Source organism: Natator depressus, chromosome 11 (genome assembly GCF_965152275.1).
Source record: "Natator depressus isolate rNatDep1 chromosome 11, rNatDep2.hap1, whole genome shotgun sequence".
NCBI classification, from domain to species: domain Eukaryota; kingdom Metazoa; phylum Chordata; order Testudines; family Cheloniidae; genus Natator; species Natator depressus.
The window spans coordinates 13,193,387-13,214,546 of record NC_134244.1 but is presented as its reverse complement, the minus strand read 5'-3'; the positions used below and the strand labels follow the sequence as shown (position 1 = coordinate 13,214,546).

General features: G+C 43.8%; 1 protein-coding gene across 4 annotated transcripts in view; it reads left to right on the top strand.

Annotated features, from left to right (window-relative positions):
• SNX4 (sorting nexin 4) overlaps positions 1 to 21,160 on the top strand; it is an 82,536-nt gene that overhangs the window by 14,210 nt on the left and 47,166 nt on the right. For 2 of the 4 annotated variants that reach the window (XM_074967189.1, XM_074967186.1), the window contains exon 2: positions 17,951 to 18,069. In XM_074967189.1, the coding sequence (XP_074823290.1) occupies positions 17,951 to 18,069 (119 nt within the window). Of the gene's footprint in view, positions 1 to 11,493; positions 11,638 to 15,865; positions 15,949 to 17,950; positions 18,070 to 21,160 lie in introns of those variants that run through there. The other 2 variants (XM_074967187.1, XM_074967188.1) reach the window with 2 other exon arrangements.

Here is a 21,160-nt window from a genome sequence, read left to right as displayed (position 1 = left end):
GTTCCTCTATTAGAGGTCTGGACAACCTCATAACTCAGGACATACTGAAGGCTGGATTTTGAGCTCGGTCAAAAAGATTTCTGCAGGATAATTTTAAATTGCATTGTGGGAGTGGTTTTTCCTAAATTCTCACTTAGAGACTGAAAGACAGTTTACTAAAGAACCAAAATCAGACTTCAGCCACCTGAAATAATGCATTGTGTATTTAAACAAAGGGCCAGATTTAGCCTTGGTGGAACTAAGGAAACTGGCAATAAAAAAAATTGCCACAGGAAGAGGTTGTGGTAACAGAAAGTGGTTTCAATCTCTCCTTCACCAGAGGGGGTATCTACCCCAGTGGGTAGTACTGTCTGGGACTGGTCATAGACAAAGCAGCTATGAGGAATGTTAGCAGGCGCTCCGGGTGGTAAACCTATGAACAGCCAGGCAACAACACTGCTGGCCTTTCTTTCATGTGAATCACCCTTCCTCCCCCAGTGCAGAGAAAATCAGCTGGCACAGAAAGGTATAACTGACACCTCCCTGTGTCAGCCAGAGTAAATCCAACCCCAAATGTGTAATTTTAAAGTAGTCAAGTCCTTTCAATGGTTGTTCATCAAATAATAAAGCAGAATGGAACCTTGTCTCAGTCTCTCCCACTGAGCTTCCAACCAGCCACCGCCTTGTATGATGGTACTTTCTTAGCAAGATAGCTGCTATCAGCAGTGGGTTCAGAATGACAGCTGGACAAATGACAATTGGCCTTCAAATAAACCCCCAACCTCTGCGAAACCTGCAGACATATCTCCACTATTATGATAATCAATACTTCCCACAAACACCTTTCAAGATCCACAGGTCCTACACATGCCTATCACAACATGTGGTGTATCTCATCCAGTGCTCTAAATGCCCTAACGTGGGTGAAACGAGGCAATCGCTACACTTTGAAATGGACTCAGACAGAAAAATGATAAATGATAAAAACACCACATCACCTCTGGGGGAACACTTTTCACAGAGCGATCAATCCATATCTGATCTCTCAGTCCTTGTCCTCAACAGAAACCTGCACAACACCTTCCAAAGATGAACCTGGGAGCTTAAATTCATAACTCTGCTAGACACTAAAAACTAGGGACTTAACAGAGACATTGGTTTTATGGCTCATTACAACAATTTGTAAAACACCCTACTACTGCCTGCTAACCCTGAATTGCCCACTTCATTTTAAGTGATCTCCGACAGCATGTGTGAATCCGCTACACTTAACACTCTGTCCTGTATTTATTCTCTGGTTACCTTCCTTAGATCTGAAGAAGATCTGTGAATCTCGAAAGCTTGTCCCTTCCACCAACAGAAGGTGATCCAATCACCTCCCTTGTCTGTCTCACCTGGAATTAAAAACATTGGGCCATATTCTATTCTAGCAGTTCTCAAACTCTAAGATTTGCCTGAGATAGTGATGCAGGATCAAGTCCAACAGCCTGATCCATCTTTTGTTCATAAGGATACTTGTTCTGATTCTGTGCTGAATGTCCACTCCTATTGCAGTGCTCCTAATTACTGGGGCTTTGTTACTGAAATTATACAAATGGGTTATATGGCTTGCTTTTTATATGGGTTCCCTGACATCATCTATGAGAAAACCCTAACCTTAGTTGGGCTTTGTCATTTTTCATTCTCTTGGTGCAGCTCTTTCAACATCTGCTGTGGTGACATTTAAGTGGTCATGGAGAATAGTTATGTACAGCTTATTCCAGTGATTCCTTATCAGGGATAAACTTATTAATTTTTGAATGCGGGGCATATTATGCTGTTTTTTGCACTGCCACACCTATTTCTCCTTAGCCTCGCACACACTAGTCTCACACATCACCTAACACACCTCTTGTTCATATCACCGAATGGATTGCATTGCTTTTCATGTATGCCTATCTGATGGTTGACACCTATTGGAGGTGCATGGCATTACTTTCTCCTATGTTGCTGTGTGTGTTATTTTCCTCTATAGGGTTTGCCTTGTTGTAGACCTTGTACAACTTCATTCAGTTCACTGAAGATGCACAAAGCCTAAATCAGGGCACAGTTTGCCCCACTATGCTATCCCTAATCTCCTTTTCTGTTCCATTGTTTCCCATTTCTGTTTGGCTTCTTCCCATAAGGCTTTGGGTTTCTCTTGCTTCTTCCTCCTTGCTGCTTTTTGGACAGTTTTCAGCAAAGCCTTGTTTGTGCCATTGGTGATCACTTCTGGCTACTTTCAAAACTCTGAGTTGGTTTTGGCTCTCTAGTTGGTATTTATGGGCCCAGTTTTGCTCTTATTGAAGACCATGGCAAAACTCCCGTTGAGTTCAAAGTGAGTGGGACAAAGTGAGTTCAAAGTGACTTGGTCCCTTCTTTTCTCTGAAAGTCCTCCAGTTCCTCTCTAATTATTTTCTTTTTATGAGTTTCTGCTTCCCTGTCTGGGTGCTTAGCTTGATTTTTGCTTTTATTGCTATCTTAATGGCCCCTTCACATAGTTACTCAATTCATATACAAACACATCCATGAGGTTCTTTGGGTGAAGGATTTCTCTTTTTGGTCCTATTAGGCTTCCTCCTTCCCTCTCTCATGCATTCTTGCATGCTAAAGCAGGCTATCAAGGATTTTTTACTGTTTATTTTTGGCAATTCCCTAACAGTGATTCTTCACCCCAGTGTCTCTTAAAGAACATACATTTCTGCCTCGTTTATCATTATAACAAACATGGCCACATGCATACAGATACCACGGTCTTCAGTGGGGCTCAAACATAGGCCCTTCAGCACCAAAAGGACAAGCCACTAGCATCTCGGGCTACAGAACTACTGTTATTAGCAAATAGCAGGCTTTATGTTTTCTGGAGCCAACCATTAGGGATGGGGAGCCAAGGCCAATTTCCCTGAGCCAGTATATTGTATCATCATTATACATTATCATTATTATTATTGATTTGTATTGTTGTAGTGCCTAGGAGCTCCAGTCATGGACCAGGGCTCCATTGAACTAGGTGCTGTACAAATACGTACGTCATATCTTTGGGAATAAGATTTGCCAGTTAGTTGTTTCCTGCTTTGGTTACTGACCGTACAAATATTATTGGGACGTGCAGAAAGCCTAGTGGCTTGTTCTTTTTTTTTTTTTTTTTAATTTCTCAGCAATAGAATGGTGGATTTAAAAATCTTTTGCAATCTTTATTGTTTCATTTTAGATGCTTCTAAAAAGCCCCTTAAAAAGAAAAATACACATAGTTTTGAAGCTGTAAATAGCGCTAATGCAAATTAGGGTGTCTGACAAACTGCAGAATATCTATATTATTTTTTATGAATATGGTGCATGCTTCTGTGTGTTTGTTACAATAGGCTACTTGCTTTGGAATTAGATCAAAAGGGATCGTCAAAGGAACCAAGCAAGAGAGGTAAAACAATGACATAGATGAGTCCTTGCACAAACAATAAGGAATCTGTTTGGGGGAATACACTCTACTAGTGCCAGCCAAGCTAAAAATGGTTTACTCTTCCCAAGGCTAAACCTAGGACCAAAAGGAGGATACTAATCATTAGGGCAGTGGTTCTCAAACTTATTTGACCATTCCCCCCTTCTTTGTGTCTGTAGTGGTTTATGCCCCATCCTCCTTCTGGGCGCCTGGCCAGCAGCTGCTGCTCTCTGGCCGCCCAGCTCCAAAGGCAAAGTGGAGAGCTTTCCGAGCTGGGCAGCAGGAGAGTGGCAGCTGCCGGCCGGGTGCCCTACTCTGAGGACAGCATCTCCGCCAGCAGCAGTGCTGAAGTAAGGGTGGCATGGAATATACAACTGTATGAATACATCCACAAAATCTGCTTTTTATGCACTGACCAACCAGTGAAAAATATGTGATTTCTCTGTGATTTAAGTAGATCTCTGCTGCCTATTAATTTCATTGGGTGACCCCTGGTTCATGTGTTATGTGAAGGGATAAATAACACTTCCTTATTCACTTTCTCCACACCATTCACGATTTTATAGACCTCTATACCCTATCTATCTATTTATTTATCATATCCCCCCTCAGTCATCTCTTTCCTAAGCAAAGACAGTCCCAGTCTTTTTCATCTCTCCTAATATGGAAGCTATTCCATACCTCTAATAATTTTTCTTGCCCTTCTTTGTACTTTTTAAATTTCTGATGTATCTTTTTTTGAGATGGTGTAGCCAGACTGCACACAGTATTCAAGGTGTAAGGTACCATGGATATATAGTGTGGTATTATGATATTTATTGTCTTCTTATCTATCACGTTCCTAATGGTTCCTAACATTGTTAGCTTTTTTCACTGCTGCTACACATTAGGCAGATATTTGCAGAGAACTATCCACGAGGACCCCGAGATCTGTTTCTTGAGTGGTAACAGATAATTTAGACCCCATCATTTTATATGAATACTTGGGATTATGTTTTCCAATGTGCATTACTTTGCATTTGTCAACATTTGAATTTCATCTGCCATTTTGTTGCCCATTCACACAGTTTTGTGAGATCTCTTTGTAACTCTTTGATATCTGCTTTGGACTTAACTATCTTGAGTAATTTTGTATTGACTGCAAACTTTGCCACCTCACTGTTTACCCTTTTTTTCAGATCATGTATGAATATGTTGGACAGCACAATACAGATCTTTGGGGGAATCCTGCTATTTACCTCTCTCCACTGTGAAAACTGACTGTTTATTCCTATCCATTGTTTCCTATCTTTTAACCAGTTACTTATCTATGAGAGGACTTTCCCTCTTATCCCATGACTCCTTACCTTACTTAAGAGCCGTTGGTGAGGGACCTTGTCAAAGGCTTTCTGAAAGTCCAAGTACACTATATCCAATGAATCACCCTTATCCACATGTTTGTTCACCTCCTCAAATAATTCTAATAGTTTGGTGAGGCATGACTTTCCCTTGCAAAACCTCTGTTGACTCTTCCCCAACATATCATGTTCATCTCTGTCTGATAATTCTGTTGTTTACAATCATTTCAACCAATTTTCCAGGTACTGAAGTTTGGCTTACTGACCTGTAATTGCCAGGAGTGCCTCTAGATCCTTTTAAAAAAATTTGCACCACAGTAACAGACCTCCAGTCATCTGGTAGAGTGGCTGAGCTAAGCGATAGGTTACATACCAGTTCTTCAATCATATTTGAGTTCCTTGAGAATTCTTGCGTGAATACAGTCTGGTCTGGTGACTTATTACTGTTTAATTTATCAATTTGTTCCAAAACCTGCCGTATTGACTCCTCAATCCAAGATAGTTCCTCAGATCTGTCACTTAAAAAGAATGGCTCAGGTGCAGGAATCTCCCTCACATTCTGTCCAGTGAAGACTGATTCAAAGAATTCATTTAGCTTCTCTGCAATGGCCTTGTCTTCCTTGAGTGCTCCTTTTCATACCTCAATCGTCCAGTGACCCCACTGATTATTTAGCAGGCTTCCTGCTTCTGATGTACTTAAAAATCTTTTTTACTGTTAGTTTTTCTATCTTTTGCTGGTTGAAGTTACATGCTACTGTGTTGAGTTTCTTTAACAAGGATGTTAAATTTAATTACACTATGGTCACTATTACCAAGTGGTTCAACTATATTCACCTCTTGGACCAGATCCGGTGTGCCACTTAAGACTAAATCAAGAATTTTCTGTTCCCTTGTGGATTCCAGGACTAGCTGCTCTAAGAAGCTGTCATTAATGGTGTCTAGAAATTTTATCTCTGCATGCATCCCATTCTGAGGTGCCATCTTCCCAGTGAATATGGGATAGCTGAAATCCCCCATTATTATTGGGTTTGCTGTTTCTGTAGCTTCTCTATCTCCCTGAGCAAGCACAGTCCTTGCTTTGTCTGTTGGTCTCTGGAGAATGCAGTTTGAACCAGTATTTGCAAGTCTTACCAGCTGGTGGGACCTCATAGGAGGTGTTACAACCTGAGTGAATTTTTCTAATTATTCCCCAGTGTTCTTAGTGGGCTATGGTCTCCCTCTTCCATGGAATTATATATAATCCCTGCCCACAACAATACATACATTTAATATATTAAGATCTTCTAAAGATATTGCAGGAAATAGCCATATCTGTCACAACCTCCTTTCTCAGCCATTGTGGACAACACTACCACCCTACCTGTCATTCAGGCCTGTAATCTGAGTGTCATCTGGAACTGGAACTTGACTCTAGCTCCTCACATTCGGATTATGCCTCAATCTTGCAGATTCTTTCAACATCACATCTGTACGATGGGGCCTTTCCTGTCAATCCGCACAGCTAAACTCTCGTCCAGGCTCTCATCGTCTCCCATTTCAGTTACTGCTCTATCCTGTTCTCTGACCTTGACAAATGCAGTCTTGCCCTGCTGATATCTATTCAGAATGCGGTTGTAAAGATCATTCTCCTAGCCTGTGGCTTTGACCATGTCACCCCTCTCTTTACAACCCTTCACTATCTCTCTCTCTTCCCTAATGTATCAAACATAAGCTACTTGTCTTCACTTTCAAGGCACTTCATGACCTATCCCCACCCTATCATCTCTCATTCAGTATCAAAAAGTCAACTCCAGCCTCTGACTGGACCATGATGTCAGCCTCCATCACCCACCTAAATTTTCAAACAAGCACCTTGGTGCTTTCTTTCATGCTGCCCTCATTCTTGGGATCCCCCATAAACATCCCCAAAACTAACTCATTCTCCTCCTTCAAAAACCCTCCTTAATACACTACTGTGCTCTGAGGCTTACAAAAAATGTGACAATGGTTAGGCTGTTGGTGTGCTGACACCAGCGGTGGTCATGCTGACAAATATTGTCTCATTGTTTCCTTGTACTCCCCTATCTTTTGTCTCTTATCTTATACTTAAATTGTAAGGTCTTTGGGGCAGGGACTGTCTTTTTGTTCTCTGTTGGTATGGCACATAGCACAATGGGGGTGGGACTCCTAGGCACTATGATAATACAAATAATAAATAATGATAATAAAATAATGCAACAAGCAGTCTGCTTCTTATAACCCAGACATGGAGGTACTGGGCTATCTGAAATGTATGAAAGCTTATAAGGAAAGATTAAGGGTTAGGTAAATGGAAATATACATGTTGACCTTGATTGTTTTTAGCATTTGCTATGTGTGCTTTGTACCTTTTGGGTGAATGAATAAATAACTACTTTGTTTTTAAAAAGATGGGGTTTTTTCGTCACTTTAACCACCTCCCTGGTCACAAGTCCCTAAAGTAAAAGGGATCAAAGTTGCCAAACTGAGTTGGGCCTGTCATTTTAACATGATTGATGCCCAGAAACCCTATCCCGGTGTGGTTGAACTGTGGGGTTCTGCCCAGAAGGAGATGCAGAAAGCCAGGCCTGTCACCTAAGGGGGGCACTCACAAAGGACTAAAGGAGTCCCAAATGCCATTGGTCCTGTAACTGTGACAGCATGAAAACAATTACCAGTAGTGGTAAATTCCTATTTACAAATCCCAGCCCTGGCACTGCAGTCTTTAATCAGGCAAATTTCCCATTGCCTTTAGTGGGACTTTTGCCTGAGAAAGGTAGTCGAATAATGCCTATGTAACTGTCTTTGAGATGAATGTCTCTACATCCCTCATGCATTGATGGAAGACTAGGCCATCAAGTGCAGTTCATATACTTCAGCATCAAAATTAGGTAGCAAAACTCACAGTATTTTTAACTGAGTCCAAGCTGCAAGTGATATTTTTTCTTTTATAATTAAAGAGTACTATTCAACATGAATAATGATGGCAAAATCTGGCCCTATGTTTTTCCTGTGTTACACGTATTCACAGAGAAGCCGTGTTGTCTATTGATAAGAGCTCAGAACTAAGACCCATGACTTTGCAATTCTATTGCCATCTCAGTTAATGTGATCAAGCAAGTCACTTGATCTCTTTCTGTGCCTCAGTTTATCTGTCTGTAAAACAGATATAATAATGTTTACCTCTCTCACAAGGGTATTAAGAGAATTCACTAGTAAAGCGCTTTTGAAATAATTGGAAGAGGTGATATGTGTATTATTACTTTTTTACTGATAGCACTGTTTTCATAATAAAAACAAATTTGATATTGTATATAGGTTTCACTAAAGAATTTCAATTATATTACTGATATAGATCAGAAAAATTTTGGAGTATGCACATCCTTTAAATGCAAATGTAATGGATACAGGATATGTATCTTAATGTATATCTTGAGTAAACATACTGACAACCACACCGTAATGGAAAACAGATTTTGTGCTACAGTGTACAATCATGCATTTACATCTAAACTGGACGTTGGGGTTATAAAACAAATCTTAAATCAATCATATTCAAAGGACATAGCAGCAGCTCACATATTTGTAAAAGGCTTTCACTCCAAGAAACCCTTCAGTGAAAAAGCTTGGGAAACTCCATCCTGCTAGAAAGAAGGGGTGAGATAACAATTCATCTGAGAAGAAATTTGAACAAACATTGAAGACAACAGAATAGAACCCAGATGCAGGATATTCATCCACAGTTCTGTGAAGAAGGTTTGGGGGTTTATCTGAAATGCAGCTGGGAGAAAAAGATAAATTATTGATGAAGAATATGTGCAAGTTCAGCTGTGGTTAATGCTGAAGTTGTGCCCACTGAAAGAACAATGAAACACAGTTTTACTTCTCAAGTGACAGTGAAAGATATTCAGCTTAATTATTTATTATTATTTGTATTATAATAGTGCCCAGAGGCCCTAACTGAGATCAGGACCCCATTCTGCCAAATATTATATGTACATGTAGGAAAAGATAGTGTTTATAATCTAATTAAGACCAGGTGCAACAATCAGAAGGAATGTGGAAGGAGGACAAAGTAAGTAGTAACAAGAACATTAGTTTAAAGGCCAACTGAGTGAGATAAATATCAGAAGCCTCTACTGGCCATGTACCTAGCTGTTATCAGTTAGTACTTTCCTGTAGGCATCATGGTAGATGTGAGTTTTGAGCAGGGCTTTGTAGAACAGGGTTTATAGACTATTTCAGGAAGGGTATGTCATGTATAAGGGGTAAAACAGAAGAAATGGGCAAACAGGCCATGGAGACAGTTTGGAGGGAAGCTATAAGAGTAGCTAAATTGTGAACATTTATAAAGGTCAGGATCAGAAGCTTGCTTGTTCCCCTTCAGAAAAAGCACTGAGTAGAGGGATTCAAAGTGAGGGTGAGGTGGTCAGAATGATAGTCCACTGAATATGTCGCCAATATCCCACAGCTCTTAACTAACATTAGCAGCTATTTTGTTATTAACCAATAATAAAACAATGACCTAATGAAGAGAACGATAATGCAAAAATGACGATCAGTACAATACAGGGCTTAGTAATGTAATTATACATCCACAATTGCTATTGGAGTTGACCAGCTCCTCTGTTCCAGTAGGACAGCTGGCTGGAGTCACAGCAGGGATGTAACAATGGCAACATTTCAATCATGAAAGATAATTGATAGCCTTTTGTGCTGGCCGTTAACATATCATTAATTTATCCCTGACCGGCGATCAGAATCCTTAGTAATTATTCTCCAATCTGCATGATTAATAAATATCTAGCCTATGCATTATGAGTTTGTGATTTTATCACCAGCCCCATTATTAGTTTGTTGCAGTTGGAGCACGTTTATTGACAGCTATTGATAGCGCTGTTGATTGCTCCCATGTCCAGGGTGTGGCTGGGCCCTTCCAACGTGGTGATTGGGGGCTACACCCCATCACCCCGGGTCACTGGCCGGGGGATCCCGGCGCGGGGGGACGGGACTGGGGGCTGCACCCCATCACCCTGGGTCACTGGCCAGGGGATCCCAGCGGTGGAGGGACGGGACGGGACTGGGGGCTGCACCCCGTCACTCCAGGTCACTGGCCGGGGGATCCCGGGGGGGACGGACTGGGGGCTGCACCCCGTCACCCGGATCACTGGCCGGGGGATCCCGGCGGGGGGTGGGCACTAGGGGCTGCACCCCGTCGCCCTGGGTCACTGGCCAGGGGATCCCGGCGCGGGGGGACAGGACTGGGGGCTGCATCCCGTCGCCCCGGGTCACTGGCCGGGGGATCCCGGCGGGGGGGGGTGGACTGGGGGCTGCACCCCGTCGCCCCGGGTCACTGGCCGGGGGATCCCGGCGCGGGGGGACGGGACTGGGGGCTGCACCCCATCACCCCGGGTCACTGGCCGGGGGATCCCGGCGCGGGGGGACGGGACTGGGGGCTGCACCCCATCACCCCGGGTCACTGGCCGGGGGATCCCGGCGGGGGAGGGGACTGGGGGTTGCACCCCGTCACCCCGGGTCAGTGGCCGGGGGATCCCGGAGGGGGGAGGGCACGGGACTGGGGGCTGCACCCCGTCACCCCGGGTCACTGGCTGGGGGATCCTGGCGGGGGGGGACGGGACTGGGGGCTGCACCCCGTCACCCCGGGTCACTGGCCGGGGGATCCCGGCGGGCGAGGGGACTGGGGGCTGCACCCCGTCACCCCGGGTCACTGGCCGGGGGATCCCGGGGGGGCGGGGGCTGGGGGCTGCACCCCGTCACCCCGGGTCACTGGCCGGGGGATCCCGGCGGGGGAGGGGACTGGGGGCTGCACCCCGTCACCCCGGGTCACTGGCCGGGGGATCCCGGCGGGGGAGGGGACTGGGGGCTGCACCCCGTCACCCCGGGTCACTGGCCGGGGGATCCCGGCGGGGGAGAGGGGAGCGGGACTGGGGGCTGCACCCCGTCACCCCGGGTCACTGGCTGAGGGATCCCGGCGGGACTGGGGGCTGCACCCCGTCACCCCGGGTCACTGGCCGGGGGATCCCGGCGGGGGGGGGGATGGGACTGGGGGCTGCACCCCGTCACCCCGGGTCACTGGCCGGGGGATCCCGGCAGGGGGGGGGGATGGGACTGGGGGCTGCACCCCGTCACCCCGGGTCACTGGCCGGGGGATCCCGGCGGGACTGGGGGCTGCACCCTGTCACCCTGGGTCACTGGCCGGGGGATCCCGGCGGGGGGGGGGGATGGGACTGGGGGCTGCACCCCGTCACCCCGGGTCACTGGCCGGGGGATCCCGGCGGGGGGGGGGATGGGACTGGGGGCTGCACCCCGTCACCCCGGGTCACTGGCCGGGGGATCCCGGCGGGACTGGGGGCTGCACCCCGTCACCCTGGGTCACTGGCCGGGGGATCCCGGCGGGGGGGGGATGGGACTGGGGGCTGCACCCCGTCACCCCGGGTCACTGGCCGGGGGATCCCGGCGGGACTGGGGGCTGCACCCCGTCACCCCGGGTCACTGGCCGGGGGATCCCGGCGGGGGGGGGGACGGGACTGGGGGCTGCATCCCGTCACCCCGGGTCACTGGCCGGGGGATCCCGGCGGGGAGAGCCAGGAGGAGCCGGGGGCTCCGGGACCCGAGGGGAGGCCTGGGGCGGTTCTCCCCGGCCCTGCGATGAGTTGGCCCAGCCGAGCCGGTCTCAGCCCCGGGAGGCGCCGCGGCTGAGCGCCTGCGCGGAGGGGGAGCCGAGCCCCCATTCCCATGGAGAGCGCGGAGGCCGAGCCGCTCGGCGCTAGCGACGGCTGCCAGGCGGGCGAGGCTGAGCCGGGCAGCGGGCCCGCGGCGGAGGAGCCGGACGGCGGAGCAGCGGGCACGGTGAGGGGGCCGGGCGACCCGCAAGCGGGGGCGGCCCGGCTGAGGACGAGGAGGCGGCCGGGCTCCGCTCCGGCCTAGGCGCCTCTGCCGAGCGCCGCTCTTTCCTGCCGCTGGCGGCCGGTCTGAGAGCGGCCTCTTGGGGCAGAGGGTTGCGTGGAGCGGGGCCGGGCGCTCTCCTGCTCTCCAGGGCAGGAGAGAGGAGCCCAGGCCCAGCTGGCGGGAGGCCTGGGCAGAGCGGGGCACGGATAGTGGCCTGAGTCCTGGGTGAGGGGCGAGCGCAGCAGCCTCGACAGGTGGAAAGTGCCTCCCCCTAAGTCACCTGTCCTCTTGTGAATTCTTCCTTGGGAGCTTCCTTTGCCACCTGCTAACTGGCTTGTGCCTTGTCTTGGCCTCCGCCGAATCTTCCCCCTCTCTCTCTGTAATGCCAGGACCTTTGTCTGACTCCCTCTTCCCGCCAATGTCACAACTAAACCACTGCTCCTACTTAACGCTTCTTCCTGTGGTGCTAAGATCCTGCCTTTGTGTGCTCACATCTGATTTGTGCTTGCCATAAATACTGCATAGAGTGGCTGCCCCTTATTTACTGTAGAAGCTAAATCTTTGTGCCTTGACTTCCCATCTGTGACATTATATCTGTAACAAATATAGTGCCCATCTATAAAAAAGGAAATAGGGACAACCCGGGGAATTACAGACCAGTCAGCTTAATTTCTGTACCCAGAAAAATAATGGAGCAAATAATTAAGCAATCAATTTGCAAACATCTAGAAGATCATAAAGCGATAAATAACAGTCAGCATGGATTTGTCAAAAACAAATAGTGACAAACCACCCTGATAGATTTCTTTGATAGGGCAACAAGACTTTTGGATGCGGGGAAGCAGCAGATGTGGTATATCTTAATTTTAGTAAGGCTTTTGATACTGTCTCGCATAATGTCATAAACATACTAGGGAAATACAACCTAGATGGAGCTACTATAAGGTTGGTGCATAAGTGATTGGAAAACCATTCCAAGAGAGTAGTTATCAGTGGTTCACAGTCAAGCTGGAAGGGCATACCAAGTGGGGTCCCACAGGGATCAATTCTGGGTCTGATTCTGTTCAATATCTTCATCAGTGATTTAGATAATGGCATCGAGAGTACACTTATAAAGTTTGTGGACGATACCAAGCTGGGAGGGGCTGCAAGTGCTTTGAAGGATAGGATTAAAATTCAAAATGGCCTGACAGACTGGAAAAATGATCTGAAGTAAATAGGATGAAATTCAATAAGGACAAATGCAAAGTACTCCATTTAGGATGGAACAATCAGTTGCACACATACTAAATGGGAAATGACTGTCTAGGAAGGAGTACTGCAGAAAGGGATTTGGGGGTCATAGTTGACCCATAGTGTTATGCTATTGCAAAAAAAAAAAGTGAACCTCATTCTGGGATGTATTAGCAGGAGTGTGGTAAGCAAGAAGTAATTCTTCTACCGTACTTTGTGCTGATTAGGCCTCAACTGGAGTATTGTGTCCAGTTCTGGGCTCCACATTTCAAGAAGGATGTGGACAAATTGGAGAGAGTCCAGAGAAAAGCGACAAAAATGATTAAAGGTCTAGAAAACATGAGCTATGAGGGAAGACTGAAAAAATTGGGTTTGTTTAGTGTGGAAAAGAGAGGGGGACATGATAACAGTTTTCAAGTATATTACAAGTTTTTACAAGGAGGAGGAAGAAAAATTGTTTTTGTTAACCGCTGAGGATAGGACAAGAAGCAATGGGCTTAAATTGCAACTTCCTAATTGTCAGGGTGGTTAAGCATTGGAATAAGTTGCCTACGGAGGTTGTGGAATCTCCATCATTGGAGATTTTTAAGAGCAGGTTAGACAAACACCTGCCAGGAATGGTCTAGATAATTAGTTCTGCCACGAGTGCAGGGGGGTGGACTTCACGACCTCTCGAGGTCCCTTCCAGTTCTATGATTCTTTTACATCTATTACAGCCTTGTTTTCCCATCTATAAAATGGGGATTACACTTACCTACTTCTCAGGGGCCTTTTGAGGCTAAACTCACTACACTTGTGAAGCACTTTTAGACCCTTGGGTGGAGGCTGAACTCACTACACATGTGAAGCACTTTTAGACTCTTGGGTGGAAGGTACAGTAGAAAGGTATTATAACAAACAAAATTATATTAAAATAACTTTAGACTTTTCTTTCTGATTTCCTCTGCTCACACGTTTATTCCCACTAACTGTGAATTTTGACCACCGAACCTATGTGTATTCATCATTTTCTTTGTTTTTTAAATAAAACAGAAATTTGTGTAAAGGAGTTGGAACAATGATAACTTGGAACTTATCACTGATGATCTTACCTGATAGTCATATCTTTTAAAAAGATACTAAAACAACTTTTAAAATAGATTGGGATGCATCTTGTTGGCTCCTAGTAAATGGCATGCCTGTTTCATTAGGATGACTGTCAGGAAACCAATTCAAAATGATAGTTTAATGACACACCTAGTCTACTTTCATGGCTTACATAGTGTAGTCTGCTGGTGATTTATCAGTATTCAGGTGAGCTTATACTACAAACTTCGCGCAGCTGGCCCTGTCTATATTAGAGAAACTATTTTAACAAAAAAAATTATGTGAATGAAAGCTAGTGTTTTACAGGAAAATAAGTGTTAGCTATATGTATGCAAAATTAAGGCGTACCCAGGTGTTCCTGATACTCTCACCCATGTGATTCTTTAATAGTGGCTTGAAAATTGGCTGAACCTATAGGGCACGTCACATAAACCGTTGTAGTAGACGTAAGCCTGTACTGCAGTGGCAAAAGATTGTTTAGTTCACTCTACATATAGATCTTTATTGCATTGTCAGACTAGGATCTTAAAATTCTTTGGCTCTTTCTAAGTAACCTTGTTTTTATGAAAACTATTAACAAAGAATTTCGTTCAAAAATTTAAATGAAAAAGTCCTTTGAGGAGACTCGCAAACTCTGCTCTAGAGTCTTAAAGTAACTTCTTCATTATAGATGAAGCAAAGCCTCAGGACAGCAGGGATATGGTAGGAAATGTAAAGCTTCCTGAAACAGATGCCTCGTGGAAGGGTCACTATCTGATTATTAAATATTAAGAATTCTGTTTGTTCATTCTTTAGTTACTCTTAAATAGCACTCTTTCAGGGGTGGCTGATACATAATCTGCTTCTAAAGTACCACTTTCACAAATAATATAGAGCCTATAATTCTAAGGGTATGCCTTCACTACCCGCCGGATTGGCGGGCAGCGATCGACCCAGCGGGGATCGATTTATCACGTCTAGTCTAGACGCGATAAATCGATCCCCAAGCACTCTCCTGTCAACTCCTGTACTCCAGCGCCGCGAGAGGTGCAGGCAGAGTCGACGGGGGAGCGTCAACAGTCGACTCACCTCAGTGAAGACACCACGGTAAGTCGATCTAAGTACGTCGACTTCAGCTACGTTATTTAGATCAATTTCCCTCCCCCCCCCCCCCCCCCCCCCAGTGTAGACCAGGGCTAAGTGATCTGATTAAAGGAGCTGGGTGTGGTGGGAAGTGGGGGGAATAGAAGATAGCTTTAATTATGATTAGTAAAGATTTTGTCACAAATATTTTTAGTAAAAGTCACGGACAGGTCACGGGCAATAAAGAAAAATTCAGGGAAGCCTGTAACCTGTCCATGACTTTTACTAAAAATATCTGTGACAAAATGAGGAGGGAGAAGGGTCCAGCATCCATCACTAGTTCTGGGGTCTCCCGCCACACCTGGCAGCTTGGCTGCTACGAGGGGTTCCCCGGTGACTCAGCAGCTGCCCTTGGGGGTACCCTGCAACTCCAAGCTGCTGCAGGCAGCAAGGCAAGTGCTTACACAACCCTTATGTGTTGCAGAAAATGTCTCCAGTGACTGACCCAAAAGGACACACTGGGGATGGTCCATGTTTACGCACCTCCAGTGGCCCCAGTATCCACTGCATACGGAACAAAAAATTTGATAATTGGTTCTTCAGTCTAGCAGACAAAGGTATAACAAGATCCAATCGCTGGAAGCTGAAGCAAGGCAAATTCAGACTGGAAATAAGGTGTACATTTTAACAGTGAGGATAATTAACCATTGGAACAATTTACAAGGGGTTGTGGTGGATTTTCCATCACTGACCATTTTTAAAATCAAGATTGAATGTTTTTCTAAAAGTTATGATCTTGTTCAAACAGGAATTAATTCAGGAAAGTCTGATGGCCTATGTAGACTAGATGATCACTGCGTCGTCCCTTCTGGCTTTATAATCTATGAACAGGTACACGGGGTTTGTGGCCTCTATTTCAGCCGTACAGCCTGTTCCTCATTTGGGTGATGATACAGAGCACTTTTAGAAACTTGTGCTGCAACGTGCTTGTATAATATAAGATTCCTAGCACATCCTTTGCTAGATTGTTTTTTCTACATTTCCTGGAATATTTTTGTTGGTCTTAGACCATAATTTACATAACCACATTCTGCTTTTTCCAGCATGTAATGCTGGGTAGGACAGCTCATATGTATCACTTTACAGTATATCTTTATAGCAACTAAAAATAAATAAATAAAAAAACCCACCACTGCTATGAGTCTGTCATCTAGGTCTGTCTCTGGCTGAAATGACAAACCAAGGTCCTGACCAGATTCCATATAAACTCCCTGAAATCAGTCAAGTTGAATTTGGGCTGGACACTGATACTAGCATATCTAGCTCTTGTTTAAAAATCACCGAAGAGATAGTGGTGCTAGTGTCAGCGACCTACCCAAATTCAACTTGACTAATTTCAGGGTGAGTTTACGCAGGGAGAATGTAGTTTCAGTAGATCAAGGCTTTTGTTTTTTGTTATAGTTTGTCTTAAACTGTTGTGTAGAATTTTATACTATTCAACAAATGCCACATTCTGCTTTTCTATACTGGTAATTTCCTGAAAGTCTTTCACTAATGCTGGCTCCAAAGGGAGTGAAAGTTTAGGCCGGCTGCCACTGGTTTTTATTGCTGTATTATCTAACTTTGGTTGTTCATATTGTAGAAATTAAACTTTTTTCCCCTCCAAAAGTTCAGTGATAAAACCATCTTTTAGCAGAACCCCTGCTAAAGAAAAATGCATTTGTATTTGTATGTATGGTAAATCTGTTTTCTGTTGACACTCTTTGCAACTTCCAATAGATGAAGGTGTCTTTATATGTGCATGCATTTCTTTCTACATGAGAGCTGAGGTTTTCTGTAATTTCTAAGGTTGCTTATGGCATGAACCTTTCACTTGAAAAAATAGTAGCTGCAGGATTACATTTTGGAGTAGAGTAGGAGAGGTTAGTTGCTGCAGAGCACCAAATGCAGTCTCTCCCCACACAGATCCATTCACAGTACTGCTGCAAAAAATCACTTTCGTAGCTCATTGCTTTGACCAGATCACCCCTCTCTTTGCATGCCTCCACTGACTCCTCTTTCTGCATCACATCAAACATAAATTGGTTTTTATTTTCAAGGCCCTTCATAGCCTACCATATGCTATTGAGATGTTGCTTCCTGCCTCCACTCTACCATTGGCGCCAGTTTTCATCATCCACTTGTTAAATGTTCAAATAAGCACCTTTATGCTTTGTCTGTCCTGCCCCTCGTGCTTGGGAGGAGTTCCCTGTAAGCATGTGCAAAGCTATCTTATTGACCTTCTTCCAATCCTTCCTTAAAACGCTCCTTTACCATAAAGCCTACAACAACTTGGCGATGGTCAGACAGCTGATGTGCTGAGATTGCTGCCTGCCAGTCAGACTGACCAATATTCTCGCTCTTTTTCTTGTGCTTCCCCATCTGTCTGTATCCACCTGTTGTCTCTTGTCTTTGTATTGTAAGCTCTTTGGGACAGGAACTGTCTTTTTGTTCTGTGTTTGCACAGCGCTAGCACAGTGAGGTCCTGGTTCGTGCCTGGGGCTTCTAAGTGCTGCTGCAAGATAAATAATAAAATAATTCTCAGCGTTACATTGGGAAAAGCTAATAAAGTGGCTACTTGTCTCTTGACTGAAGAGTAAGTGTGGGAATTCTACATGTGAGGCAAGAAGAAAGTCATTAAAACTTAGGCTCTGGTGTTTCAAAGACTTACATATATGCTTAACTTTACTCGTTATCAGTAGTACTGTTCACAGCATGTTAAGCATGTGAGGAAAGTCTCTGCAGGATTGAGGCCTTACTACTTAAACAATAGGGATGGGGGGAAAGGAGGAAGGAATTGATAGATATTTCTTTCTTAAATGACTTGTGTGACTCTTGTAATTTTTCTTCTAAGATGATGGAAGATTGTTTGTCAAAGAAAATAGAGATCACTGTCTCAGAAGCAGAAAAACGGACTGGAAGAAATGCCATGAACATGCAAGAAACCTACACTGCTTACCTCATTGAGACAAGGTGGGTAATAAGAACTAAGATGAAAGTAGGTTAGTAGATAAGCTATTTTTTAAAAAAGGTACAATAGCTTCTGATTATACATTATTTCTTTAAAACTCCCATTTAGAGTCCAAGTGCAGTTACAGTTAGAGAACTGGGTTAGTTTCTGCTTTCAATTATACAGTATCTATTTATATAGGAAATAGTTCAACTTTTTATGTGAAAATTTGGCAGGTGACAAAGGGTTAGAGAAACTCTGGGCTGGTCTACACTATGGGGGGAGATCGATCTTAGTTAGTACTTAGATCTACTTACCGTGGTGTCTTCACTGCGGTATGTCGACGATTCCCCTTGCGCTTCTCATTGGAGTACCGGAGTCGAGGCTAGGGCAATCGACGGTCGATTTATCAATACTAGACACGATAAATAGACCCTGGATGGATCTATCGCTGCCCGTTGATCTGGCTGCTAGTGTAGACATGCCCTCTGGATGAGCAGCTGTAATCCATATTGTAGATAACTGTTCATTCTGTGTTTTTTGGAAGGTGCATCTGAAAGATTTTTTGACACTGTTAAACAACAACCTTCCTTGATGCGTGCTTGATTTTCGGGGTGAAATGTGCTTGGTCAGAATGTACATTGTGGCTGAAAATAATGATTTGACTTATTTGGCATATAGTAAAGCAAAGGGATATCATATATTTTGAATCGCGCTACTTAAGTCAAAACTCATAGCATTTAGCTGTATGCTAAATTTATCTTTTAAAAAAAAAATGGTACTGATGAAATCAAATTAATGTTTTCCTCTTTGAGGGGCATTTTAAAGTAAGTATTTAATTAACCTACTCCTCTTACCAAGTACCAGTTCAGGCATACTTTTGTTGTTTTTAAGTGGAAATAGTTTTTGTTGCTTAAACGGTTTTTCAAATCAAGTACTATTAACTATATACGTAATGCAGATATGGCAAACACATTTCTGTCTATGCAGTGAAGACTATTTGCAATTTTAAATGTTCAAGCAGTAGTGAACAATTGTAAAAAAAAAAAAAAACAAAAAAAACAAAAAAAAACAGGTCAGACTTTTTCACAAGATAGATTTCCCCCTGTCGAAGAGCCACTTTGATACCTTTACTCATTTTGGAAAGCACTTTATTCCCTAAGTGGTCCCATAAATGAGACAGCTTGTGGAGATTGCTGCTATTCAAAAAAGTAAAAGGTTCACTATCCAGCCCTAGATAGGGTACTATACCTGTTGCCATTGACATCAGTAGCATGTATATGTATGTATATTTTATGAGTAAATCTGGAAAGGTGAGGTCTGCATAGAACTTTGTGAAACTAACAAAGTTTAATGATCTTTTACACAGATACTAAATTCATATATTGTGAGAAGTTTAAATTGCAACGTCTAAGTGACATTTCCCAGGATATGAGGCACCCCGTTAAGTGGCTCTTTAATTTGTAATGGCTTTCAAACATTCCTTTGTAGGATAATTTATTTCACACTGATTGTTGATACTGTAAAGCTAAAACATACTCATGCAGGAATACTTTTTTATATATTATCCTCAATTCTAAGAATAGGTCATGACATCTTTTTTGTGCATCATGCCTGTATATGTTAATAGAGTACATGAGGTTCTCTCTCACTTTGGAAGTTTAACTTCATAAAACAAAGGCTCCAGAAGAGAAATTCCTGCTTTATTTGTATTTATGGGAGTAACATACATATTTCCCACTACTGTAGCTTTGGGTAGTTGGTTACATGTACGTTTATAAAACTATAGGATTTTTTTCTTTAAAATGTACTATATTAAAGTTAGGGATGTGTTTGAATCTTTTATTCAGATACAATTACTGGCAAAATGGTATTTTTATTTGACAGCTAGGGAGGGGCAATATTTGAATAGTTCTAGTGGCTATGTGATATGAAGTGCACTCTGGTGTGCCTCTGTTAGAGCTGGGCAAAATTTTCAGATAACACTTTTTTGCCAAAAAATGCATATTTTAGGTTGACCAAAATATTTTGCAAATCAATGTCAAATTCACGAATTGTTGTGGCTGAAAATACCAAAACAATTCTGAAAAAAACGAACCATTCTATTTCAATAATTTCAAAACAAGCATTTTGATCTTTTTGTGTTCAGACTGATATAAAGGAAAATCCTTTAAATAAAATATTTTGGGTTAAATGAAATGTTTGACCTGAAACAGTTTTTTTTTTCTGGTTCGGCCAAGCTGGAAAATCAGTTGTTAGCACAACTCTAGTCTCTCTATACAGCTCCAAACCATGCTGATGCCTTCTCCAGTTCCCATCACTTTTGCTTGCGCAGCTCTTTCCCAGTGCCAGAGATGTCTCTCATTGCCCATGTTCCCACTCATTACCACTCAGATTCTTATTCAGTGGCCAGCAACTACTAAGGCCAATTACACAGTTGTCAGACAAATACTGAAAATGTGGATTTGTCCCATTCTGTTTGCAAGGAGTGCTGGCTTCCCAGTACAAATGTAATTGCAAGCTATTAAACTGGCTTCATACTGAGCTTGTAAATTTTGAGTGGGCTTCACAATATTCCTGAAGATAATAGGATATTTTATTGTTCTGTAGCTAAGGAATAAAATTTGTTCACAATAGTATGAAAGAAGAACATTCAATAACAGTTGCATTATATTTACGATTATCCATGGGTTCCAAGGTTTCCACTGTCCAGGTTTTAAATATGGGGTGGTGGTGTTTTTTTTTTTAAGTCAAATTGTACAAATAACTAAGAGTGAACTAAACTTGAATGCGGCAGCGGCAGTCCAAAAAGCGAATAGAATGTTGGGAATATTAAGAAAGTGATAGATAATAAGACAGAAAATATCATATTGCCTCCAGATCAATCCATGGTATGCCCACATCTTGAATACTGCGTGCAGATGTGGTCGTCCCAGCTCAAAAAAGATATGTTGGAATTGGAAAGGGTTCAGAAAAGAGCAACAAAAATGATTAGGGGTATGGAACAGCTTCCGTCTGAGGAGAGATTAATAAGACTGGGACTCTTCAGCTTGGAAAAGAGACGACTAAGTGGGGATATGATTGAGGTCTATACAATCATGGCTGGTGTAGAGA